We start from the raw sequence: 27379 nt of genomic DNA on the forward strand, positions 1-27379 counted from the left end.
AGAATATTTTATACTACCTGTAGTTATGTAAGAATCAAGACTAGGTGAATAGAATCACCATGTAGAAAGATTCTGGATCATTCTGTGTAATAGTAAGGAAAGAAACTGACATCTGGGGACTAAGGAAGGGTCTTACTTTCTGAATGTAAAAGCGACTACCAGAAATTACTCAGAGAACAGTACACATATTTCACTCTGACATGTAGTTTATGATCAAGTACTACTGGTGACTGTTTTAGTATATTTTGGCATGTACCTGTTATATTCCTTCTATTGAAAAATCATATAAATAAAGTTAAGTAATTTTGAAAAGGAAATGGCAACCCACTCCAGTATTCTTGCCTGGAAAATTCCACGGACAGAGGAGCCTGGTAGGTTATATAGTCCATGAAGTCGCAAAGAGTCAGACACAGCTGAGCGACTTCACTGATTTTGGAAAAAAACCCCAAAACCTGATTCAAACCTGAGCAGATAGTTTATTACGGAAACTCTCCCCCAAGGGTGGCTTTGCTAGAATGTGTCTCTCACCACTGTCATGCTGTTTCTCACACTGATTTCTCCAAACCAAGTTTTCCTTATTCAAGAAATATTTTTTTAGAGAACATGACATTGCCTGTTTTGCAAGAAGAGTAGAGAAGGAAATTTTTAATACTTAATTCTTTAAAACAGATTTCCAAAGTTTATTAGTTAAGAGTATAGAGTAAAAGCTAAAACTTAAGATGCATGATATTTTAGCATACATACATATATGAAAAACACACTTCCTCTAATCCTGCCAATTTACAGTTTTTTACAAAAAATGAGTCTTTTTGGGGTGAGGGGAAGATAACTTGTCAAGTATGGACAACAGTGGTGAGACTTAAGTGTAATAATTATCTGTCTTGATAATGTTTGGATTTGTTGATAGGATTTAAATACAAGGTCTCGGATTCTTTTATTTATTTTTGGCTGCATCAGGTCTTAGTTGTCATATGTGGGATCTATCCTTGTGGTGCATGGACTTCTCTCTAGTTGTGGCACGAGGGCTTAGTTGCCTCACAGCATGTAGGATCTTAGTTCCCCGACCAGGGATCAAGCCCGTGTCCCCTACCTTGAAAGGTGGCTTCTTAACCACCACAGGGAAGTCCCCTGTCTTGAATTCTTTCTGTTTGTTGTTTGTGTTGATAAACTCATCTTGTATGTGCCTTGTGCCTTTTCCTGACATGACTTGTTTGTTGTCATTGAGACCTACAGAAAAATTCTGGCATTATTAATACAGTTTACAGATTTTCTGAAAATCCCTTTGCTTATACAGGGATGCTACTACTGTGGAATCAGAGGGAAAAATTTTATTTTAACAGGAAGCAAACTTATAACTGTGCTTACTAGTTTCAGCCTATGTCCTGAAAATAGGACTTGAAAGGCATTTGCTGTCATTGCTATGGTGAATTAGAACTTCAGGAAGGACAAGAAAAGTCTTGAAAAATTAGGAAAAGACTGACATATAATTATGTCAGTTAAAACGGGTCGTTAAAGCTTGAGAGGGCAGGAAGTACCCTAGTCAATGATTAGAGTGTTAAAATTTTTTTCTCATGATATTAATTAATAACCATTTGAATTCAAGAATCTAAGAAGTAACTAAGTTGATTCTGGAAATATGACTGTTTGCTTTCCATTAGTAGATAACAGGCCCAGGTGATTAGAAAAACAGGAAGAAAGTAATAGGTATAATATATTAAAAATTCTAGCCTTTCTCTTGTTGCCTTGGCTATCCTAGAGATATTAACATACATATAGGAAAGTGCACAAGTCGTGTGACATTGTTTTGTCTGCTCATTCTAGTCCTTCTATGTGATAGTATCTCACTGTGTCTTTAAATTACATTTCCCTTATGAATAATGATATTGAATACCTTTTCTAATGCTCATTGGCCATTTGGATAACCTCCTTTGTGAAATGCTTCTTCAAGACACTTGCTTGTTTTTCTGTTCTACCTATTAGTTACTTTTTCACTCTCAGTACTGTCTTCTGTTGAATTGTTAGCATTTTTTGTGTCTTGTGAAATCTTTGTCTTTATCAAGGTTGTGAAGATTATTCTGTTTTTGTCCAAAAATTTTTTTGATTTACCATTCAAATCTACAAAGAAACTGGGTTTTTAGTGTATGTTATGGGTTGTCATTTCTTTTTACTTACAGATATGCATATCCATTTGACCCAACTTCTTTTGTTGAAAAGACCATCCTTGTTGCACTACAGCTTCTCTTTTGTCAAACAGGTGGCTGTATATGTGTAGGCCTGTTTCTCATCGTGCTCTATCCTATTAGTCCATTAGTCTGTCCTTGACCAGCACCAGTTATCTTAATAATTTTAGCTCCATGATAAGGCTTGAAACTGGTAGCACAGGTCCTCTGTCTTTGTTTTTCTTCAATATTGCCTTTACTGTTCTTGGCCCTTTGCATTATCATGTAAATTTAGAATCAGCTCATCTGTCTTAGTTTAAACTTTTTCCAGCAATACTACTAGCCTCGTGTGCCTTGATTATGCCCCCCTATTATTAAAACATTTTTATCCATTTTGCCAGTACCTGTGTATTATTTCATTTAAAATGATACACAAATAACATATTAATATTATTTACATTGTGAAGCTTGCTGTAATATCTCTGGAGACGACTGACCTAGACAGCAAAAGAAGCCTAATTGAGTAAGAAATGTTAATAGAGAAGAGAACTGTTTACAGGAGAAAGTACTCCTTTTTTTGTTCCCCACACACTCTTCACCATTTCTCTCCTGCTGTTTTCACTTGCTTGATCCCAAGGGCCAACGAGATTGAGCATTCAAATGGATCCATTATTTGTATGTGTATCAGAAGAGCTTGTTGATTGAAAGAATCTCCAGGGGTAGAAATGTGATCTTGGCTTAAGGTTGGGTTTTTCTAATGCTCCTTCAGAGTAGTCTTCTCCCAATGGCAGTCTACTCCTGCAAAGAGAAAGTCCTGTAATTAATGTGGTTTTTGAACCTGTCGCGCATCAGTGCCTATTGTGGGCGAGGTGTGTTAACAATCATAGTCTCTATTTTCTAGTTTAAAAAATCATTCATGCATGTAGTAAAAAGACATGCACAAAATTAAAAGGACTTTAGAAATAAAAAATGAGTCAAGATCAGCATTGAAGAAATAATTACACTGCCAAAATGATAGTAGATGACTAGTGGTAAAGTTCAGGATGGAGGATCACTTTAGGTTAAAACGAACAAAAAAAAAACCTCTTTTATAGAAATGGTATTTCTTAAAATTGGATCTTGGGTGGTAGGGACCTAGATAGGAGGAAGAATATTCCAAGTTAAAGATTTGAGCCAAAATAAAGAGCAGTGGTGAGAAAAAAGGCTGGATAAGTAAGTCACCTTTCTTCCAAAGAAATCTTTGAATGCCAGTCTGTTGGGATGTAGATGTTAAACCAGGAGTTTCAACCTTTTTTGGCTCACCTTCTTCAGTAGATGCTACAGTTGTAATCCTGGGGGGATAAAGTTTTGATGGCTACTGTCAAGCTTTGGGAAGGAATAATCTGGTAGTTGGTTTTAGGAAGGCTATTAAATCACTCATTAGTGAGTGATCTCCAGCTCATTAGTGGAGATCTCTGCCACTGGTATTAGATGACTAATCTTAAGATTATGACAACAGGAAAGATTGGACATGGGGATCTGTGATAAAGAGAGTATTAAACTAAAGTTCCAGGTGAACACTTAAGAGTGAGATTAGGAGCTCTTTGATGTTATGAGTGCAGGGAGAATAGAGAAGACCCAGGTGCAGGAATTTACAAGGAGAGAGATTCTGGTTAGGAAGTGGGTAATGAAGTATGACAATTAAAAAGAATAGGAAGACCTTTCAGGAGAGACAGTTGGGATAAAGCTGAGGTTTGTAAGAGAAAGGAGACTCAGATTAGAAGACGAAAAAGCAAGAAGGCAGTTAAAAGGGAAATCAAACATATAAGAAAGATGATTGATAAAGGAAGCGAAAGTGATTAACTGTCCTTTTTACATGGTAGAGAACCAGTGTTCAGGTAGACGCTCTTTAATTAATAGAAAGCTACTTCTCAAACACAAAGAATATTTTACAAGATCCAGAAAGACTGAAACCAAGCTGAACATTAAAAAAAAAAAATGCTTGTAAATAATTCTGCCATTTTTGGTGGACTTCCCTGTCGGTCCAGTGGTTATGACTCCGTCTTCCAATGGAGGAGGTGAATCCCTGGTTAGAGAACTAAGATCCACATGCCAAGTGGCATGGCCAAAGGAAAAAAATTCCTCAATTCTGTCTTTTTTTCTTTTTTTTAATTTATTTGGCTGTGCCAGGTCATAGTTGCAGCACTTGGGATCTTCGATTTTTGTTGCATGTGTGGGGATCCTTAGCTGCAACATGTGAACATTTTGCTGTGGCATGTGGAATCTAGTTCCCTGACCAGAGATTGAACTCAGGCCCCCTGCATTGAGAACTCGAATCTTAGCCACTGGATCAGTGGGATGTTTTTTTTTCCCCTTTGGTATTTTGTATGTGTTCTTATCTGAGGGAATGTCCTCCAACTTAAAATTAGAAGTATAATCTTTCTCTCTACTTAAAATTTTCTGAAGAGTTCTAACTTTCCTTGGAGGTTGGGAAATACGGGTGGCATTGGTAACTTGTTTGGTCATGCATTGAGTTTATTGCACATTGGTTATTTTTGCCATGCATTTGAGCTGAGATCTAGAGGCATTTCTTGGGAGTAAGAAATATACCAGCAGCTACTGCTGCTGCTGCCAAGTCGCTTCAGTCGTGTCCGACTCTGTGTGACCCCATAGACAGCAGCCCATCAGGCTCCCCCATCCCTGGGATTCTCCAGGCAAGAACACTGGAGTGGGTTGCCATTTCCTTCTCCAATGCATGAAAGTGAAAAGTGAAAGTGAAGTTGCTCAGTCGTGTCTGACTCCTAGCGACCCCATGGACTGCAGCCTACCAGGCTCGTCCGTCCTTGGGATTTTCCAGGCAAGAGTCCTGGAATGGGGTTGCCATTGCCTTCTCCATATACCAGCAGAAAGAAGCTAATTTTTAGACATCTCAAAGAGTAATTGCAAAAAGGGTGTCAATTGTGGATATTACCCCTGTAGTTTTAATAGTTATCTATACCTATAAAACAAATTACCCAAAAGCCTAGCAGCCTAGAACAGTGAACATTTTTAATATCTCATAGTTTCTGTTGGTCATAAACTTGGGAGCCGCTTAGGTAGGTGGTTCCAACTCAGAAAATCTTAGGAAGTTGCAGTCAGGATATCAGCTAGGGCTGCAGTTACCTGAACGATTGACTGGAGCCATAGTACCAGCTCACTTATATGCCTGGTATTTTGGTGCCCACTTTGCCTGGAGGACTCAGTTCCTTGAAATGTGGACTTCTCCATGGGGCTGCTTCAGTGTCCTCATGATGTGGCAGCTGGCTTACCCCAGAGTGAGTGATTCAGCAGAGAGAGTATGGAGGAGCCTCAGTGCCTTTTATTTTAGTTACTTCATTAGTAAGTTTGGTTTGGTATTCTCTGTTGTGAGATTTCAGCTTAGGCGATAGATGAGTTCTGACTGTGATACTATGAAAGTTCTTAAATTGGTAGGGATGCTGGCATCATCACTCCCTGCTCTCCATGTTACCTGTCTGTCCACAGTTTTGTTAGCCACAGCAAATGTCAGCTGGGGAAACCATTAATACAGTATAATATATGCCATTTATCTTCAGCCAAAATTCATTGCTCGTAAGCCCTAACTCTTTGTGAACAATTTTTTTTCATTGCAGGCTCTGTTCTTTTATCTTGCATTTTCATTTGATTTGCCTACTTAGTTCTGATTATGTAACTTTGATTATTTGGAAACATAATGCTGTAGAGATGCTATATCCAGCTCCTTTGTTTTGCTTTTGCTTCCTTTTGTGATACTATGAAGTAGAGTGCCCTAGTTTTGTATGCATAGTAAATGCAAATTTGTTTCAATGTTTTGATGGGAAAACATGAATCCTTATTCCATGTTCAAAATCAGTCTTAAAAGTAAATTGGGGATTATTCTCAAGCAAACAAACCTGAGAGAAGAGACAAAGGGAAATGCTAAAATTGAAAGTGAGTGCCAGGATACTTTATCTTACACTATTCAAATAATAACTTTTTTATAATTTTTATTTTTGGCTGTACTGGGTCTTCATTGCTGTGCAGACTTTTCTCTAGTTGCAGAGAGTGGGGACTGCTCTCTAGTTGTGCATAGACTTATCGCTGTGGCTTCTCTTGTCGCAGAGCACGGGCTCTAGGATGTCTGGACTTCAGTAGTTGTGGCTTCTAGGCTCTGGAGCACAGGCTCAGTAATTGTGCACAGGCTTAGTAGCACCATGGCATGTGGGATCCTCGCAGATCAGGGGTCAAACCCCTGTCTCCTGTATTAGCAGGTGGACTCTCCACCACTGAGCCACCAAGGAAGCCCTCAAATAATAATTCTGAATAAAATTCCTTTGGAGCTATCAGATTAACTTTGAAGTAATTTTTTCCATATTCACTTTTATCCTCTTATTGCAGAAAACCCTTTTTTTCGTTCTCTTCTGTGCCTTCATGTATTTTATGTTATAAATAGTAGTAGGTATTATTCCAGCAGCCTATCTCCTAAATACAGCTTCCTATCATCAGATCAAGGTGAACGCTTTTTTCTTATTCCTCTGAGGAGGAAGTTAATGAATGTTGACTTACCTACATGTTATCATCTTTTTCTTGGTAGTCTATCTTTAAATCACATATTACCTAAGTTATATTCAGCAGTCTAATCCAATCCTCCCATCTTTCTTGCCACTCGTGGATGTGAATGAATCTTAACAGTGGGAAGCTCTTTTTTTCCCACTGAGTATACCTGTAAAACGCTTCTTCTTACCCAGCAGTGAATGTTAAATTTGAATCCTGTGTTACAGAGTTCGAAGAAGTACCATTCTCATAATACTGGCTTTGGGGGGTATACAAAAACATCAAGGAACTAAAAACTAGGCTAGGGACACAGATCAGATGACACTTTAGGAGTATTTTGAACAAAATTGCTGCTGCTGCTGCTGCTGCTGCTAAGTCACTTCAGTCGTGTCCAACTCTGTGCAACCCCATAGACGGCAGCCCACCAGGCTCCTCTGTCCCTGGGATTCTCCAGGCAAGAACACTGGAGTGGGTTGCCATTTCCTTCTCCAATGCATGAAAGTGAAAAGTGAAAGTGAAGTTAGGACCTTTTAAAATCTTTTACTTGATGTAAGTGCTTTTCTGATTATCCTTTTTTTGTGATGCTTGTGATAACAGAAGCCACTAACCCTCATTGTTCTGTACCCTGCTTTACTGGTGATGAGTTCAAGAGTTCAATGAGTATTTAGTTCAGAACTTTTGTGAATTCATTCTCACATACCTCCCTCCCCAATGTGGTCTCTCACCAGAGAGGGTTAGAGTGCAAGTCTCACACACATGAATCTTTTTTTTTTTCCTTTTTAATCTTATTTTGCTTTGAAGACTAAAGACAAAAACCAGAATCTGTAGGAAATATACCATTGAGCCATCTTTCGGGGAGGCAGAACAGATTTTATACTATATCCAGTTAAATAATACATTAAAAATGGTGATTGGCAGAAAGGATACAATGTCGATTTCATTTCCTATCCCAGTCTCTGTGAAACTGTTGTCATGGTAATGGTCTGCTTAGGTATTATATGAGTTAACTGGCTTACTACAACTCTAGTGAGCCAGCTAACTCATAGAAATTGAGGGCATTTCAGATTTTGCAGTTTAAAATACACAAAAGAATCTAAACATAAAGAGTTGTTTTGGAAAAAGTGATGTGTTTTTTTTAAGTTTTAAACACTGTACTCTATTGAATGCTTAGAGAGCTTTGAATGGCTAATGATGAAGAATCTCCCAAACAGGAAGTTTCCAAAAACTCCTCTGCTAGATGTTAATTTGCAACTGCAGTATTCTATATCATCATTTCCTGAAATCATGAGAGCTGCCAGCACCCCTTGTGGAAAGCTCTGGAAAACCTTTGTTTTCAGAGATTTTCTGTATTTCCATCTGTGAAAATAGAATCCATGTAATCTTAGCAATTGGTCTGTAAACACTGTGCCCTTTCATTTTAAGTGAGACAATTTCTCTATATCTGAGTTTGATGTGTTTTTTAAGAGCAAAAGCAGAAAGTTAATTTCTAAGTAATGAAGACCTAACATTAGCATAAGTACTCTTTTTAATTCTAAATAAGACATGGAAAACAAAATATGGCTCCTTGTTAAGTGGGCAAGTCTGTATCTGAGGGGAAAACACAGATAACAGTGTGTTCTCTGCTACACTGTGGCAAGAAGTATGCTGCTGTGGGGCCTATCATACTGCTTTGTGATTTTCGCTTGAGACTTGCATGGTGCCAGAAGACTTTAACGAAGCCTGCCTTCACTTGTGTGCATATTATGGTGCTGGCAGCAAGACACACAATTGCCACTGCCTGCAGAGTAATGAGATAGTCTGGGACATGAGGAAGGGACAACAGAAGAGCAAAACCTGTGACCACTTTATTACCAAGTCACATCTCATTGTGTGGCATTCTTTTTTTCTACTCTGTTTTAGGCCAAAATAGACCGAGAAAGTAATAAACCTTTTTTTCTGTACCACCCACCCACCCATATCCCACACAGCAGTGCCTAAGGTGTCCTTTATGTTCTCCTGTATTAAGCACTCAATTTTTCTGTATCTAGCAGTACCTAGCCCTTCATGTCATTGTGTGAAGAAAATGAGGCAGCATGGTACCAAAGACCACCTGTACTAGGGAAGATGTAATAAAACCAGTATTAAGAGAAAATAATCTAGAAAAGTATAGATGAGTGAAATGTACTAGGAGTAGTCAGAGTTTCTTAAAAGCTAAGCCTTGTGTATGTTGAGCATTTTAAACTTGTGAATTATTTTTTAAATCTGGAATCAGCTGTAGATCACCTTCATTTAGTGACTCCAAATGAGAATCCCATCTTAACCTAGCTGAGATAAGACAAATGAACACATCTTAATTTAGGAATGACCACCCCAGAAATAAAATTATTAGACCTTTTTCTAGAAAGGTATCACAAGCAAAATAGTATGTTTAAAAGACTCCCTATAGTGACTGTTGTATCCCTTTCTTATTAATAGGTACAGTGTCGAAGAGAAAATAATTGAAGGAAATAGTCATTCTTTTCCTCTCTTACCTGTTGGATTTTGCCATTTAAGAATACTGAAAATGAGGTTGACTTTAAGAGATTCTTGACTGACAAAACTGTTCAGATACTGGTCTTTAAAAGCTAGTAAAGAATTCAAAAGTCTTTAGGCCCACCACTGCTGCCATCTCAGCCACCTGGGTGGTGGTGGACACCGCAGCTAGCAGCCTTGAAATACTACAGATGAGCAGCAGTTGCTAGGCTTATGTCATCTTCATCCCTGGAGGGGCAAGAACTGTTACTAATAGTCAGAAGTGAACTTCCAAAAAAAAAAACAAGAAAATTGGCTCTGTGTGTGTATTTTTTTTTTTAACCTTCAACTGTGTCAGCAATAAGGCTTTTTATTTGTAATTGATCCTAACTTGTCAGTATTCAATATTGAAAGAACAGGGTGGCACCTGGTCTATTTATCTTCATAATGATCATCAGGCATTCAGATGATAATGGAGATAAATATGTAGAAAGGTGGATAAACCTCAGTGCAGATGCTAGCCAACGTAAAGAGAATACAATTATTATTGAAAAAGGATAGCAGAAGATTAATATTATTTCCTGGTTAATGTTTGGACCTTAACATCTGGAGAAAATTACCAAACCTGTCAAAGCTACATGAGTCCAGCATTGTAATAAAAGGTTGTAAAGACTTCCAAATTGTGTGATTAGAAGTCACTAAAGGCATCCCAACCCTGCAGGAAGCAGTTAAAGCCTCTCAGTTTGTTCATGACTGTTATTTAGAAGATGCTGATTGCTTCTTTAAAGTGGATTATGATGTACTTGTCTTCCTAGACACTTGAGATGGCGTCTTTCAAACTGTGATCCTAAAGAACCCATGTACTTTAGGAGAAGATACATACAAAGAGGCTCTGAGGAGATTTGGTACTGGACCCTTGGTACTGGAATTATAACTGTTATTCTTCTGCAGTGGGTCCTGGTTACTGTTCTTGCAGTTTTTTGTATTATCTTCATTCATATGGTTATTTGCATACTAACTTGCCTTGAGAAACCAGTAAGACAGATAAATGAAATAATCAAGAACGAAGATCCGGAGATAAAATGTCTAACGTTGAACTGAAGAAAGAGCTACATCTACAATATACAATGCTCTAATCTCACTGACTGATTCTTTGTATATGAACATTCCATACTTAAAAATCTTTCATATGAATGACTGCAAACTGAAGCTTTAACATGAGCTTTACTTCTCTTAAAATAAATTCATACAGTAATGTAAGTTTTAAAGGATTTAATTTTTTAAATGGTAGTTAGAAAAACTAAAGAGATACTGTTCCTTGTTCCTGACCACTTGTATTGATGTCTCCAAATAAACAGAACATCTAGCCTTGCTAGAACTATACTCCATTGTTAGTACACACATGTAATACTAAACTCATCTGCCTAAAATAATTTGGGAGGAAATATTGTTGGTCATCATTTTTAACTCAAAATATGGGTTTGTATCTACAGTTTAACAATGAACCAATTTTCCCCTGAGATACACAAAATGTTGTTTTGTCTAATGAAAATTTTGCTGTAACTATTTATGATAAACAGCATTCACTTCCAGAAAAAAGTAGAATTAGAGGTGACATTTACTTAAAGTACACTGATAAAAGCACACTTTGCACAGTTAGCATGAATCTTGACTGTGACTTTTTTTCAGTTTTGCTTACATTAAACAATTGTCAATAGCACTAATTTGCGTTTTTGTTTTGTAGTCTTTGGTTTTCAGCAGCCACTGTAAAGCAGTGAGTGGCTATTCAGACCAGGTCATCCATCAGCGGAGATCAGCTACCTCCTCGCTTCGTTGCTGCCTGCTCACTGAGCTGCCATCTTTTTTGTGTGTGGCCAGTCCACGAGTAAGTGCCGCAGTAGAGAAGCAATAAAATAGGTGGTGTTTAAAGAAATAAACCAGTTTTCAGGGGGTCCATGTCTTAACGAGAATGCTCAGTATTTAGAAAGAGAATCTGTGGTCCTAGCTTTTCTAAAACAGTATCCCTCACTTTGAATTGTGTTGTTTTGAGAACCGTTGTATGGCAGCTAGAAGTAGCTTCTTTCTCTGATGTTGTGTCTGTGTAGTTCCTCTTATTTAGTCCAGGGTTCTAAACTACCATGGGAGCAGGCCATCTGTCAGGTGGATTCCCAGCCAGTAGCAGGGACAGAGACATTGGAATATTTGAAAAGGAGAGGGAGCCATTTGTCACCTGTGTTGAGGTTTTTGAAGGTTTTTCAGAGACTGGGGCCAGATTGGGAGGGAGATTTGATCTGGCCTTATCGCCTTGGTATAGACTCCATATAACAAAGGGAAACCTAACACTCCAGCATCAAGAAACTTCTTAGCTTTCTTCAGAAGCCCTGCATGGACTATCCTTCACGAGTATGATCCCTCTGAAAAGTGACTATTGTGCCATATCTTCCATTCAGTAGTTGTAGTCTTACTTGTAGATTGGGAGTAATTTCTATTGTGGCTTCAACTTTAAACAGCTGTTAGATCCTTCCTAATACCCTGTTTATCAAAACAGGGCCCTCTGGTGATAGCTGACAGTGTCGCTGCAAAGGCTCTCCCGGAACACTGCGGCTGTTTACTTTGCTTACATCTTCCACTCTTTCATGTCTTTCTGATCAGAGCCAGGCAGAAGCTCTCTTAGAACCACAAAGAAGTACATGAAGGGAGGGGGCAAAGTAGAGATGTGGCCAGACTGCTGTTAGAGCAAAAACTAGCTTCTGTCTTTCCAGCTTGTTTCCATTTGCTTTAAGGGGCAGCTTTCAGTTAGCCCAGGACACACTAAGAAGTTGACTTTTCTTACCCTTCTGTGTTTTAATCTTGTTTTCGCCACTTATCCTAGCAAGACTACTGTTTTCATAGTTCCATTCAAAGACCGTGAAGACTTTAAAGCTTCTTTGTGATGTTTCTCTACCACTGTTTATATAAGCTTACATCCTTACTTTATTAAGTTATCAAAGGTCAGAATCTGGCATAGGGTCCAAAGAAAGATGACAGGTGGAAATGAGATGATAGTACTGAGGCCCGTTGATTCCTGCCTGCCTGAATTTCTTTGCTGATCCTGTGCTACACAAACGTGATTCTCTTACCATGATCAACTTTGTTTGATTTATGTTGTCCAGAAAGTATTTGGGTTTTGTATGTACCTAGTTCTTCCAAAGCATTCTTGGTATTTGAAGCTTAAATTGATGTAGGGAAAAGCACTTTTTCTACGCAACATTTAAAGCCAAGTGCTTCCATAGAAAGCAGCCTTCAGGCTTCATAGTTGTGTAGTTGTTTCCTTTTTTTTTTATTCTAATCTGTAGCGTATACAGAGAGACCTATAAGAGGAAGTCTGGATTTTTGAGAGAGGGTTGTCAGGACATTTGTACTTCTCATATTCCCCATGTTTTATGGAGCCAATAAAGAGTGAACTGCCCTGGACTGTAATTGCATTTATGGACGTAAAATTTTTCATTTATACCACTTGGAGCTCTGTAGCCAACCACTCTGAAGAATAATCCCACTTTCCTGACATATTTACACATGAAAATTCCCACTGTTCTAGTTATTATTTCTGAGGAGCCTGAAGTCTGAACTATCATGTCTGGTACTGATATTTCCCTAAAAAGCAGTAGTAACTTGAAGAAGACTATAATTGTATAAAGGTGTGGGGCAAGCAGGAAGCAAGAGAAAGCTTTTCTCACCTGGCTGAAGGTTCCTCTCCAGCACCCTTTCCTTTTCGGCCCCTCTTCCCATAACTTGTTTGTAGAGTTTCTTCAGTAGCTTGTGCTAAATATGAAATGGGAGTAATCACACCATAGTTACAAGGATGAGAAGAAAAGTTTTTAACCTGTCTGAATGTTTTATACACGTCTTCAGATCTGGCCTGGGGTGTGAGTAAGGCAACATTTCATGAGATACTTAAATTATATTGATTTCTAACCTATCTGTGGTGGAGAGGAACTGATTTCCTTTGAAGCCTCAACCCTGGCCTTGAGTTAAGACAAATTAATTTCCATGGCACATGCCATGAAAACTTTAGGGTCAGTTCAGGAAGAACTGTGTCACTAAGGAAGGAATTATCATTAGCTGAGGAAATCGTTGTGCAAGGTTAATAAACTAAGACCCTGGGAATTCATCATACCAAAAAACTAAAGCGCTTGGAGCGGTCACGCTTCTTAGAGCTAGAGCAGGAATCTACATGTCCTCAGGAAGGACGCGCTGAATGCTTGAGGAGGCAGCCCCTAAATACACTAGAGTTTAGGAAGTTAATGAAGCAAGCAACAGGGGTCAGCTCATGTGAGACGAAAGGGAGTGTGCATTTCCATTTGTGGGGAGGCAGGAATGGTATGTCATACTTCATCTCCCCTGCTTCTGAGCAGTTGGGAAGGCTGCTTGGGGTGGACAGAATGGGTGGAGGTGGGCTGTTTAGGATAGAGCTGACTTGGAAGGCATGATTTAAGTAGAAATGGACATGTTTGCTTCCTTGTAGACCTCGTGGGTTCACTGCTTATGTACTTAAAGCATGACATTCTGTGATTCTGTATATATCTCAATTCAGGGCTCCTGCCAAGTAAGCTTAACAAAACATTAAAAAATATTTCACTACGAGCTGTGCCTTCGGAACCTGCTAGTTTTTAATCCTGAATTTAGAAGGCTGTCAGCAAAATAAAATTGGAAAATAGGCGAACGTTTATAACTAGAAAAAGTTGTTTTGTTTTTAAACTATAAAAGAGTGTCTAGAAATGAGTTCAGACAGGAAAAACATTCTTTCCTGTGTCACTGTTTTCACCTTGTTCCTTCATGATTTTCTAGCTTTTGATTTTTCATATCAAGAACATGGGCCCAAAGTTTTTATATAATTCCAATGTATGTTCTGCTTTTCTTAAAAAAAAAAAAGAGCAAGGGAGAAGGGGGAGGAAGGAAAGGATTGGGAGTTTGGGATTAGCAGGTGCAAATTATTTTATACATAGGATGGATATCAGCAAGGGCCAACTGTATAGCACAGGAGCTGTATTCAATATCCTGTGATAAACCGTAATGGAAAAGAATATATCTATATATGTATAACTGAATCACTTTGCTATACAGCAGAAATTAACACATTATAAATCAACTATACTTCAGTAAAATTTAAAGAAAATTAAAGTGGTCATCTTTGAGTGTAAAACTTTTAATCATCTGCCTTGTGCTTTTAGTCTTTACTTGCCTGTGCTCAACTTCCAGTGGGAAAAAATGGATAACTTGAAAGCAAGAGAACAAACTCCTTTTGGAGTGGGTTAATGTGATATGAGGTTACCAAAATCTGTTCTTAGCACTGTCTCGGTAAATTGATTTATGCCTGTGCCATTCTAGGTTTTGGGGGCTTCCCTGGTAGCTCAGCTGGTAAAGAATCCGCCTGCAATGTGGGAGACCTGTGTTCGATCCCTGGGTTTGGAAGATCCTCTGGAGAAGGGAATGGCTACCCACTCCAGTATTCTGGCCTGGAGAATTCCATGGACTAGTCCATGGGATTGCAAACAGTTGGACACAACCCAGCAACTTTCACTTCACACTTCTAGGTTTTGGAGTGTGGGGTCCCAGCCGGCTACCCACTGTAGTTTTGCATCAGGACCGTAGATGGCACTGCTTCCTAGCAAACTCAGTTTAGCTTCATCTGCAAGCCAGAGTAGTATGCTCTTTAGTTATTGGTAAATGATGTTCTTTCTCCAGTTTTGGTATTCTCTGGTTTCCACCAGGGCTTCCCTGATGGCTCAGATGGTAAAGAATCTGCCTGCAATGCGAGAGACCTGGGTTCAATCCCTGGGCCGGGAAGATCCCCCGGAGAAGGGCATGGCAGCCCACTCTAGTATTCTTGCCTGGAGAATCCCATGGACAGAGGAGCCTGGTGGGCTACGGTCCATAGAGTCACAAAAAGTCAGACATGACTGAATGACTAACACTAGTACTACTAGTTTCCAGCAGTTAGTGGCCTCATAGTTAGCTATCTGTTTATTTATCTGCTCCAAGGCAGTATTTCTCAAGGTTTGGCTTTGTTGTTCAGTTGCTAAGTCATGACTCTTTGCGACCCCATAAACTGCAGCATGCCAGGCTTCCCTGTCCTTCACCATCTCCTGGAGTTTGCTCAAACGCATGTCCGTTGAGTCAGTGAATGCCATCCAAGCATTTTGTCTTCCATTGCCCCCTTCTCCTCCTGCCACAAGCAGTATGAGATGCTTGGGTGCATGTCAGTAACCTAGAACTAGTGACTCCTCCCTTAGACCTGGATCAAAATCTACACATTAGATAAGCTCCCAAGAAGGTTCTTTTGACAACCATTGCCCTAAATATTGATGAGCATAAAAATAGAAAAGTTAGTAGCAAGGTAGATTTTTGTAAATGTCTAACTTCTAAAAAATAATAGAAATAAGACTTTATAACTAGGTACAGTACTTTATGTTCTGATCTCTCCCATCTCTCTGCCCTTGTTCCTTCTAGCCACATTCTTCCTATCTCTTGGTCTAGCTCCATGACTCTTCTGAGCAATTTTCTGCTAATAATGAGACTTTAGCCTTTTTATCAACCTGGGCTTACACATAATCAAAGCCTCCAAATTTTAATAAAAGGTAACCTCAGACTTTTTATCAGATGATTCACAGACAATTGAATGCATAGTTGCTTATTAGAGTGGGAATAGACTCAGGTCATTAAAAAAGAATTAAAGTTGAAGTTTTTAAATTGACAGACTTCTTTTCTGTTGGAGGTCAGCATTTGAATGTAGGTGCATCTTGTGGTGAGATAAAAATTTGTGCAAAGCCTCTGCCCTAGCCCAGAAATGAATTCATTACTCTCTGGCAGCTGTATTCTCCATTCCCTCCCACCTAGTGCTCCCCACAGCTTATATCCTGAGAGAAGGAGTCTCTTATCTTCCATTGGGTTTGTCAGTCAGCAAGCAGCCTGGTCAGGGAAGAGGAAAAAGAAATGTTGATAAACTTGGGCGTTGCGCCACAGAAGCGTTGAAGACAGCTTCCGATGCACCAGGAAGATGCTCTTCAGTTCTTTAGTGATGGCTGTCTCACACTCCCTTTGTGGCCTCACCACACTGTGTATGGCTTATAGAACTTTGCCAAAAGCACTGTCTGGCAGTGAAGGGAGATGGCAGAGTGACTCTCTCTATATGATAGAGTTACTCCTGACCTGGTATCCCAGTTACCTGCAAACTCCAGCAGTCTCTGGATCCTTAATTTGTTGCAAGTTCGTGTTATGGAGATTGGCCTTTTACCTGGGGAAGCTCACTAAGTCAGTTATTAAGTTTGTCAGAGGAGGGAACTTAAAACCACTACCTAAGAATTATCCACGTAAGTCTGATTTAAAAGTCAAAGTTCCCAAAGGGCTTAGTGCATGTGGAAAATGTGAAAGAACCATCTCATGTGAATCTTTCCCTGCAGGTCACCGCAGTGCCATTGGATTCTTACTGCAATGACCGAAGTGCAGAATATGAGCGGCGAGTGCTGAAGGAAGGAGGGAGTCTGGCAGCCAAGCAGTGTTTGTTGAATGGGGCCCCTGAACTTGCGGCAGACTGGCTGAATCGACGGTCCCAGTTCTTTCCAGAACCAGCTGGAGGACTGTGGAGCATTAGGCCTCAGAATGGCTGGTCTTTCATCAGAATTCCAGGTGAGTTCTCCTTTCTCTTGGCATATGTTCTTGGCTTTGGCAAGGAAAGAGCCAGGGTGTTAACTTCATGCAGTGGTTTCAAAATTTGGAATTCAAGAGTTCTTGGTGTTTCCATTTCCTCTTTCACCCTTAGTGACTATAGGTAAGAATACTTAAGTAATTTGTGACTTGACTGGAAAGAGAAATCTATTTTAGATTTCTGCCTAAATACTCTCTTTTGAGAGAAAAAGGAGTACCACTCTTTGGTGGCCAGGAGCTGGAGTTGGGGCAGGGATGGGGCTGCAGTGCAGGGAGTGTAGGAAAATAAATTTGGTAAGAAAGGCTTTAGGTCGAATGAGTACAGTTGTCTTGTGCCCTTGCCAATGGAATGAATGAGAATGTCGTCACTAGCAGAAAGCCTAGTTTAAGTAGCATAAACAGTGTCCTGCACGAAGCACTAGAGATCTGAATGATAACCAGAAGAAAAACAGTGTTTTGTGCCAAAATGCTAGCGGATTCCCAGACCTCCTAGGGTCAAGGTCGAGGGTTGAAAGGAAACTAGGTTTTCATTTTTGCTTTAGTGAGACTACTTTTAAGGAAACTGAATACAGGGTTCATAAGCTCATGTTCTTTGTTACACCTGCTGGCATACTGAAGTAGTAGCTTAAAGCTTCCACGTTTGTTTCAGTTGTCCAACTTCTCTGCCACTTTGATTGTGTTCGTCTTACAGGCATATGAAGGAAGTAAACTAGAGTTAAGTGTTCAAAAGAGAGGTTCTGCTGTTTCTAATAGGTAACTGCGTTCTAGGCTTTAAGGCCTGGCTTTTCCATTTAATGTTAACTTTGTCAAGTGTTGAGGGACTTTGGGTCAGTCTGTTAGTTGCTTTCGGGGTGCTTTGAACTGGAAGATACCATTTTGTGTATACAAAAGCAATATTTATATGACTTCATATCTGACTTAAATTAGATGAAAACAGTGGGTGCTGGTCTATTGTTGGAAAATAAGGGGAAGCTCAGGTGTAAAACAGGCCTGGATGGTAGTAGGAATAGAGGAATAGAATCCAGCAGGTTTGGAAACCACAGGGTCCCAGGCAGAAGACGGTCACAGGTGTTGAAAGAAGCAAGATAACACCCTATTTCTTCTTTCTCCCTTCTTCATTCTGACTCCCAAGTTCCCAGTACACAAGGAGAAGGCTTATTGCTGGCGCTGTGGGAATCTCTTGTGGCTTTTCCTGTTCTTTGAAAGAAAAATGGACCTTGTTTAAATAGCAGGAAGTGTCTGAGTTCTTTTCGCATCGATAAAAAGCACCAGCCTCACTGGCTGTTTACTGTGAGAACCAACCAGCTCCTCACTGACCCCATTGTGCTCAGTAGACTGGCTGGGCAGGGCAGTGGGGGGTGGAGGGGGTCAGTGGAACCTGTATTTTATCTCTCTTTCCTCTATACTTTTACATTTTCTGTTTCCCTGGGAAGAGTTGGTTTCATTATATTCCTTGCAAGACTGAGCAAAAATCTCCTGGATTTCACACCTCAAATGTGTCTCTGTGTTTCACCAAGAGAAGTATGTACAGTCCCTTCAAAAGTCTCCTCTCCTTGGAAAAAGGAGATTGTCTTTTATCTGTTATCCTAATTTTACTGCCATTGATACATTCATTTTGTCAGTGAGCCAGCATCTTATACTGTGGTCAGTAAGAGCTTGTGTCTAAGTGAAAATACTATAAGGTTGCATTGCAGGATTGTAGGAAGGATTGCAAGATGGTAGCGTAGGTCTGTTCATTCCACCATTTTTTGAACTTCTGTTTTAAAGAAGGGGCTGGGCCCAGGTTTGACTTCGTAGAATCAGCCTAATTTCTTGGCAATTGCGCTCTTCTTAACTCGATGCCCTGCTTAGCTACAGGTGGTGCTGTTGTCCAGGGCAACTTTGGTAGCTCCTGAAAATTGGGTAATGGATGTCAGGCCCAGAAGGCACTGGTGTATGCCATGGAAGAAAACTTTTTTTCTGCTTAAGTGTTTTAAGGGTGTTGCTGGTCACTTTCTTCTTAGATCTTTTCCTTCAGGCAAGTCCAAAGAAATCAGTCCATCCACTTCCATCTCCCCCGCCTAAGCAGTAACAAGCTAAAAGTAGGTACAGCTTCTTGCTTCTTTTAGGTTCATCAGAGTTCTCTTCTAAGTGTACGTACAGCTTCATCTTTGAGTTTTCCTAATCCTAGCATTGGTGCGTTCTGCTTAGCAAAGTAAAGTAGATGTGAGAAGCAGGAATGTGTGAAAATCATCAAATCGTGATTTTGAGATGAATTGGAACTTCTCAAAATTCACACACAAGACAGATTTGTATATGCTTAAATATTTGTCTTGAGGGAGTATATGCGAGTGGAAAGAGGAGATAAGCAAGCTGCAGAAATCTGATGCTCTTAGCTTGCCCGCTCTTACTCAGTGACTGAAAAATATATGGGTTTCTTTTTTTTTCCCCTTCCTGTGCTTTTAATGAGAAACAAGGAAACTTATTGTCTGAAGCTGATTGGTACCTCTGTGGGGAATGTTTAGGAGCTATCAAAATTGAGGGACCCCAGGGAACCCAATTAAAAGAGAAGGGTAATTGTGACAAGGAGAAACCCTTGGAGTTGTTATGAAAGCGTTGCCTGCCTGATCAGACCGGGAACTCATACAGGCCTCCTTGTCTGGTGCCAGCAAGAGGGCTTAGCAGTCGGTTCTGTCCCAGCTGCAGCCATTTGATTGTGTTGGTCAGGAGACCAACAAAAAGGAGAGCATTTCAATAATCTAAACAGGACCAAACAAAGAGACTGAACAAAGGTGTGTGCCACAGCGTCAGGGAGTGGGGGTAGGGAGAGAAATGGGGCCTGGCAGTGTTCCGAAGGTGGGAAAAGGCAGGCTGTAGTGCAGAGGAGTAAACATCCAGGACCTGTGGCTTTGTAGCAAAAACAGAGTGGCTGATGATTTGTTGTGATGCTGTCAGCACATCCGTTCTCATTCAGTTTATACAATCAGTTGTGCACTTGGCAGATAGTGGCGAGAACAGAGAAATGACCATTGAAAATTTTTGGATTGCTCTCAACAGTCAGCTTCTGTAGTTCAGAGGAAAAAAACCATGGGTTCAAGCCTGGAAACTAAAAGTAGACAGTATGTTTTTCTTAACAGTTTTCTTGTTTTACTTTTTTAGTAGTTGTGTATGTGATATTTCTAGCCGTTCTGTCTCCCTTCTTATGTCCCACAACCACTTCCAAATATACTCTTAACTCTCTCATTCCCCTAAGTTTCATCTCTTCCGCTCCTAACATCAGCAATTGTTCAGGGCATGTTTATGGACCAGTCTGCAAACAGGAAACTCTACTTCCTGAAATGTGATGGGAGTTGAATGATACTGAATGGATAAGATGAAAATTTCTGAGTTAAGTGTTCTCTAAAGATCTCTGGCTGAAATGCCTTTTTTTTTTTTTTTTAATGGGAGGAGGAAGGAGAAAGGCACAAATTAGTGAGTGAGAGCAGCTTCCATTTCACAGAAACCCGAAGTCTTTCTGAAAAAGCTGAATAAGCCCTAGTGCCTTTATTAAATTACAGCTTAGGATAATAATATTTACCAGCCAACCTATTTGAAATCATCCAAAAGAGAGTGTTTTTTTCTTTTTTTGTTTTGTTTTTTAGTGTATTTCTTGGTGTTTAAGTGTCTTTAGGGGCAGGTAAGAGCTTTACTTTCTTGGGCTCCAAAATCACTGCAGATGGTGACTGCAGCTCCTTGGAAGGAAAGCTATGACCAACCTAGACAGCATAGACATTACTTTGCCGACAAAGGTCCATCTAGTCAAAGCTATGGTTTTTCCAGTAGTCACGTATGGATGTGAGAGTTGGACCGTAAAGAAAGCTGAGTGATGAAAAATTGATGCTTTTGAACTGTGGTGTTGAGAGTCCCTTGGACTGCGAGAGATCAAACCAGTGGATCCTAAAGGAAGTCAGTCCTGAATATTCATTGGAAGGACTGATGCTGAAGCTGAAGCTCCAATACTTTGGCCACCTGATGCAAAGAGCCAACTCATTGGAAAAGACCCTGATGCCGGGAAGGATTGAAGGCAGGAGGAGAAGGGGATGACAGAGGATGAGGTGATTGGATGGCATCACTGACTCAATGGACATGAGTTTGAGCAAGCTCCGGGACTTGGTGATGGACAGGGCATCCTGGTGTGCTGCAGTCCATGGGGTTACAGAGTCAGACACGACTGAACTGAACTGAACTGAAGAGCAGCCCTTGTTTCTCTACATTCTCATGCCTTCAGGAGGTAAACCTTAATTTAGCCATAGAACTAGCAGAAAGAGATACCTAGAGATAGGATGAACAAAGGAAAAACAGATTTCTCAGGTCACTTACAGCAGGTATGGCATGGATGTTACTCTTAGATGTCAATATTACGTGCTCTCTCTTGAAAAAGAATGTGGAACAGGAAAATTTTCAGGTACCTTAGCTGCTTAGCAAATGTCTTATTGGGAACTGTCAGATGGGAAGGGACCTCCCTCCCTCCTTCAAGATGTTTCTTCCCAGAGCACTACTGCATATGATTTTAAAGCACTTTGCATTCTTCTCTAGAGTACTTTCCTGCTCTCCTGATGGACAAGCATCCTGGTTGTAGTAATTTTGGCTGCATACAGCTTTGCAGTGAGTGATTTTGCTGCTTCAATTAAATACAATTTTCTACTTCCCCCTTTTCTTCTCCCTAGGCAAGGAGAGCCTCATCACTGACAGTGGAAAGCTGTATGCCCTTGATGTCCTGCTGACTCGGCTCAAGTCTCAAGGACATAGGGTCCTTATCTACTCCCAGATGACCAGGATGATAGACCTGCTGGAGGTAGGAGAAAGAATTGTGGGGACTAGGACACTTTGGCATTTAACTTGCAAGAATCAGATGTGTATGGTTAACGTCAGTGCTGCTTAATGGAAACACCAAACTTGTCTTCATGCTTTTACCATCTGTAAAGGCAGAGGAAGCAACTCCTGGCAGAGATGAATGTATGTAAAGGACTTCTTCCTCCTTCTTTATAGCAGTGAAATAGAATCCCCTCTTCCCTCCCTTTACTAGGGAAGAAATTCCCTAATTTTCAAGTAGATCAGAGCCTAGGAATTTCTTGAAAAGTCCTCAGAAATTCTGTATGGAAAACAAAATTTGGAATTAGTTCTCTATTAGAGAGCAGCTGTTCTACCTGAACTAGTGTAGTAGTTCTCAACCTGATGACATTTTGCAGTTTTTTGGGGGGAGCTTTAACAAATATGAATGTCTGGTCCCATCCTCAGAGATTCTTATATAAAAAGTTAGAAACAAAGCCTAGGCATCAGGATATTTAAAAGCTCCCAAGGTGCTTCTAATATATAACCAAAGTTGGCAACCATTGGATTATGGTGAGAGATATAGCTCTGTCTTATTTTGCAGGACAGGTTTTGTTTCTTTTGTTACCTCTGGGTTGACATTTGCTTTGCTTTCTTGTTGCTGAGGTAATGGCTTATTATTTGAGGGAGAGAAAGTCATGGACATATAAACAGAGGAGTGAAAATGAGGATAATCATCACAGACCATTAGTGTAAGTCTTTAGTGCAAAAAATTTGGAAAATCATCCATCAAGAGACTAAAGCACCTGGATGTCAGTAGTGTATAAATATTCTCATGTTTTTTTCATGTGTTTTAACTACCTAAGGCTTTAAATTTTAACCCTGCTACTCCAGAGACTAGTTGGTAGTAAATAAGTAGAAACTGGACCATGATTATCCCTATCTAGAAATAAGAGTTAGAGATTCTATTAATACAGAAGGAAAGAAGGGTAGCAATAGGAAGAATTTTAGGTTCTTCAGAAGCCAAGGCTGGCTCACTGAATGTTACAGTGAGTTTATCTGAATTCGGTGACAGGTTCTTACATAAGCAGGCAACTTCTTTTAGCAAGAGACATAACAAATGATATTCAAGGTCAGTTTAATCACTGAGTTTTATGTTTAATAAAAAGTATTTAGCCTCTAGAATGCTGTCAACAAGCAAAAGTTTCTGGTTTGTATTGTGAGTAGGTCATCTATTTCTTTTTTTTTTTTTAATTAATTTTTATCAGAGTATAGTTACTTTACAATGCTGTGATAGTTTCTGCTATACAACAAAATGAGTCAGTCCCACATATGCATATATCCCCTCCCTTCTGGACTTCCTCCCCTGTAAAGTCACCACAGTGCTGTAAGTAGAGTCCCCTGTGCTGTACAGTGTGCCCTCATGACTTATCTGTCTGGTGTATAGTATCAGTAGTGTGTCTGTGTCAGCCCCAGGCTCCCAGTTCCTCCCACTCCCCTCCCTTTCCCCCTTGGTATCCATACGTTTGTTCTGAAAGTCTGTGCCTGAATCCTTAATATTCTACTCAAACTAAATGATGCCAAAACAATATGAGTAACTTTCCTTCAGTGGGACTTTTTTTAGATAAAATGTTCTTGCCTTTTCCTGAAGAGTCAGGAAAGTATAGATGAAGTAGTAATGTTTCACTGATTAGAATTATAGAAAAAAGCAATATGCTAAGGATTTTGTGAGGGAGTCAGTAATCTTGTTTCCCCAAGGCTATATCAATATGTTATAAAGTCTTAAAAGCTGGTTCACATTAAAGGGACATTCCAGGAAAAAGGGACTGCCACCAAAAAATAAGCTAGCTGTGGTAGATGAAGGTGAATGTGGGTAGGTTAAGTTTGACAGAGTCCTGCATTTTAGTCCCTTATTCTGTATATTGCACATTTCTAGGTATTCATAAATATTACTTATAACTAAGATAAGTAATTCAAGATATATTAAGATGAGTGTTGTTCAGGATGAGTGCTCTAAACCCTACTCACCAGGGTCCCTCTGCCTCTGATCCAGCAGGATGTTTAGAGGGGATGATGGACTGTGTGGGTAGGCTTAGCAAATACTGGCAGCTTGAGAACCTTCTCTAAACGTAGTTGCATCACTCTGTGGGGAATTATAAATTAGGGAAATGCCAATTCAAAGCCTGAATTTCACAACTGCTAACATTCTTTAGCCATGTGTATAACATGCATCTAGGATGCTGAAGCCAGCGAGTTTTGCAACTGTTCGTACTGAAAAATTAAAGTGGAACTGTTGTCTAGTTTCCTTACCACTATACTGTTCCTATTACTACTGTACTATTTTCCTTCAGCATTAAAAGTTTCTTTTTCAGTCTGTTTATTTGTTTTAATTCTGTTTACTCAAATGAATCACATTTTGTATTTCAAGAGGTTAGTCCTCCAAATTTATTTTGTGGGCATAGAATTACAGTGTCCACAGTGTTTAATACATGTCTAATCATTCATAGAAGTGTAAATGTGTTGTGGATCTTGGGACAGTACAGGATTAGGTTTATTTTTCATTCTTTTCAGAGTATTATGGGTTTTTCAGTCACTTTGATGATGGAAGCTTTCACGGTAAGCTTTTATAGAGCCATATTCCACTTTAAAACATGTCCAAGTATTAAAAAGAAAAAAATACCTTCACCTTGGCCTTGAGGCTTCATACTCACGGTGTTGTGGTTTTGTTTACTTGTTTGTACTTTTTAGAGTAAAAAAAAAGTTTTCAGGATTGTCTTTTTCCCTGGACATCTTGCATCTTGTATATCAAAGAGGGAAGAAAAACTTAACTAGAGCAGAAATTAGAGCTAAAATGGGGCTGTTGACGTTCTGCTGTGTAGCTGTGGAGTACGTTAGCATCTCTTTTACCCAACAGCCTTTTTGGGTTTTTTGTTCTGTGCTTTAACCGTGGCTCTGTGTTTGTTTCTGGGATTCAGAAGAACTAAAAGATAGTAAAAATTCACACACTTTTATATGGCCAGCTTTCCATTTTGTGAAAAATACTAGATCAAGGCACTTAGTACTTACTCAGTATTTTCTAAAGTGATTGATAGCCTCCTTCTCTTGGGCAAAAATCTGATTTTAATTTAAATTTCTAGTAAATGTATCAGATCTTCCAAATAGAATTCTGTTTTCAGAAATATTTTATCTTTTCCCATGGTATCCAAATAGTATTTCTGGATAAGGGATTTAAAAAGGAAAGTAACTTCCAGGGCCAAGAACTTCTAGTGTGTCATGGGTAGAAGTTAGGACATAAATAGAGGAAGGTATGGCAGGTCACTAAATGTTATGTTATCGGTTTATTTTATATTACCAAGTCAAATATAAGATCTTGGCTGATGTGGCCACTGTGGACACAGGCATAGCGCTTGTCCAGTTGGGGTGATGGCATCCAGCTGGATGTCAGAACTTTCCCCACCACCACCATTTTACCCTGATTTGCGACACTCCCCTTCACTCCCCATAGTTTAGTACTTGCAGAGAGCTTTAACTCACTACAGATGACTTATGTTATCTCTGCATCATCTCTTTTGAGATTCATTCCTATTGCATCAAGCATCTGAGTCTGTAGTTTAAGGAAATAAGTCTCAATATTTTCTATTCAATACAGGAGTACTTGGAAAGGGTCAGCCAACTGGTGCTGTATGTGTTGTGATTGTTAAGTACTGAAACCCAGACAAATCTTGCACTGTACCAATATATGAAAATAACCAGAATTAAATCCAGATAATCCATAGCTAATGATGATATTTGAGACACTGGGTCGTATAAGTTGCCTAGTCAGCAAGTACCTCACTGGGGAAGGATTCATCCCAAACAGACATTCTATCATTTATGGGCTGATTTTCTTAGAACTCCAAATAACCTTTGGGAGCTATGGTTCTGAACATACAGTGAAACTGAATATTTTGTAACTGCTCCATGGAATGAAAAGCAAATTGAGGTCACTGTAAACTAGCATTTTCATTAGGTCTTAGAAATGATAGAAGGATATTTGTGTTTGCAGCCACACTGTATTTTTTCTGTTTAGTTCATTTCTTTTTCATGCCATTTCTTTTTATGAGGGAGGTGTTGTGCCAGGCAGAGGTAAACACCAGTTAAATGTGGTCTTTGACTTCAAGAGATGTGTCAAGTGAAGAATTTATATATATAGTATACCACACAAAGTATGGTGTATCCTGGTACTAATGCCAAAAATAAAGCATGAACAGAGCTGAAGATAGCAGGAGGGATACATTTATTTCTAACTTGGTCACTTCAGGAAGGCTTCACATAAAATGACATAAAACCAAACTTAAATAGAATTTCAACCATGAGGAAGAAAGGCATTTTCAGACTAAGGAAGCCACATGTAAAAAGGCATGGAGGTTGGAGGGTACGTGACATTGTGTGCGTTGGGAAAGGGGGGGTTAGTTCAGTGTGACTGGAGCATATGGTATAGAAGAAAGGGGAATAACAAGTAGGGTGAAAGCAGATTATGATGGGCCCTTCAGTGCCTTGTGATCAGGTCTTGCTCCATAAGGCTTTGTATTAGATAAAGGAAGGATAACTGCCATATTTCACTCACTTGGTGCGGTTTGCTTGGACAAGAGAGAAACTGTAGACATTGAGAGACGTCTCACTTTTTGCTAGTGATATACCTCAAAGATGGGAGGGGTCATGTATAGAAAAATAAAGTTACACTAGGTCTGCGGGTTTGTGGATCATACTAACTTTCCTTCACATTGTTTTATGACAGTGAAATTGGGTTAAAATGAACACCAGAGACAACTTTGAAATAAAAAAGAAGTCTCAGAATGGAAGGTTTGTTGTAGGGAAATGTAAACATTTGCCTTTATTTTTTCAAGTGCCCAGTTAACTCTTTATGTTGATGATGGATGAGAGTTACACAGAGCATTATGAGGCTTTTCCCGCCCCCTCTTTTCCTCTAGTGGTGATGAGCTTCTCTTCTGTCTGGAAGCAGCAGGTGGAAGGATTAAGCTAAAAGCTCTGGATCCACTCTGCTTGAATTCTCATCCTAGCTGCAGTACCCACTGCCTGTGTCACTTTAGAGATCTTACTTAGCATCTGTTAAATTTGGGATTTTTTTTTTTTAACTTTTTATTTTATTTATTTACTTTTTTTTTATTAGTTGGAGGCTAATTACTTCACAGCATTTCAGTGGGTTTTGTCATACATTGATATGAATCAGCCATAGATTTACACGTATCATCCCGATCCCCCCTCCCACCTCCCTCTCCACCCGATTCCTCTGGGTCTTCCCAGTGCACCAGGCCCGAGCACTTGTCTCATGCATCCCACCTGGGCTGGTGATCTGTTTCACCATAGATAGTATAGATGCTGTTCTTTTGAAACATCCCACCCTCACCTTCTCCCACAGAGTTCAAAAGTCTGTTCTGTAATTCTGTGTCTCTTTTTTAAATATGGGATTGACAGTAGTAACACCTATCTGAAAGAGCCTTTCTGGATAAGTAACACCAAGTAAAATACACAGAATAGTGATTGTTATTTAGTGAATGTTCAGTAAATGCAAACCATCATCGTTATCTCTACTACTTCAAGGTGAACCTAGACCCTTTGTATTACATCGCTGGTGTGAATGTTTGCTTTTATTTAGTGTACTTTAAAGGATTGAGAGGCATTTCTGAAATTATTTTGAGTTTTGCTGATAC

General features: G+C 39.6%; 1 protein-coding gene across 3 annotated transcripts in view; it reads left to right on the forward strand.

The window, feature by feature from the left end:
• INO80 (INO80 complex ATPase subunit) overlaps positions 1 to 27379 on the forward strand; it is a 120064-nt gene that overhangs the window by 65588 nt on the left and 27097 nt on the right. For all 3 annotated transcript variants that reach the window (XM_061157540.1, XM_061157541.1, XM_061157539.1), the window contains 3 exons: positions 10942 to 11082; positions 16637 to 16862; positions 21566 to 21693. In XM_061157540.1, the coding sequence (XP_061013523.1) occupies positions 10942 to 11082; positions 16637 to 16862; positions 21566 to 21693 (495 nt within the window). The remainder of the gene's footprint in view (positions 1 to 10941; positions 11083 to 16636; positions 16863 to 21565; positions 21694 to 27379) is intronic.

Source organism: Dama dama, chromosome 12, assembly GCF_033118175.1.
Source record: "Dama dama isolate Ldn47 chromosome 12, ASM3311817v1, whole genome shotgun sequence".
In the NCBI taxonomy this organism is placed as follows: Eukaryota; Metazoa; Chordata; class Mammalia; order Artiodactyla; family Cervidae; genus Dama; species Dama dama.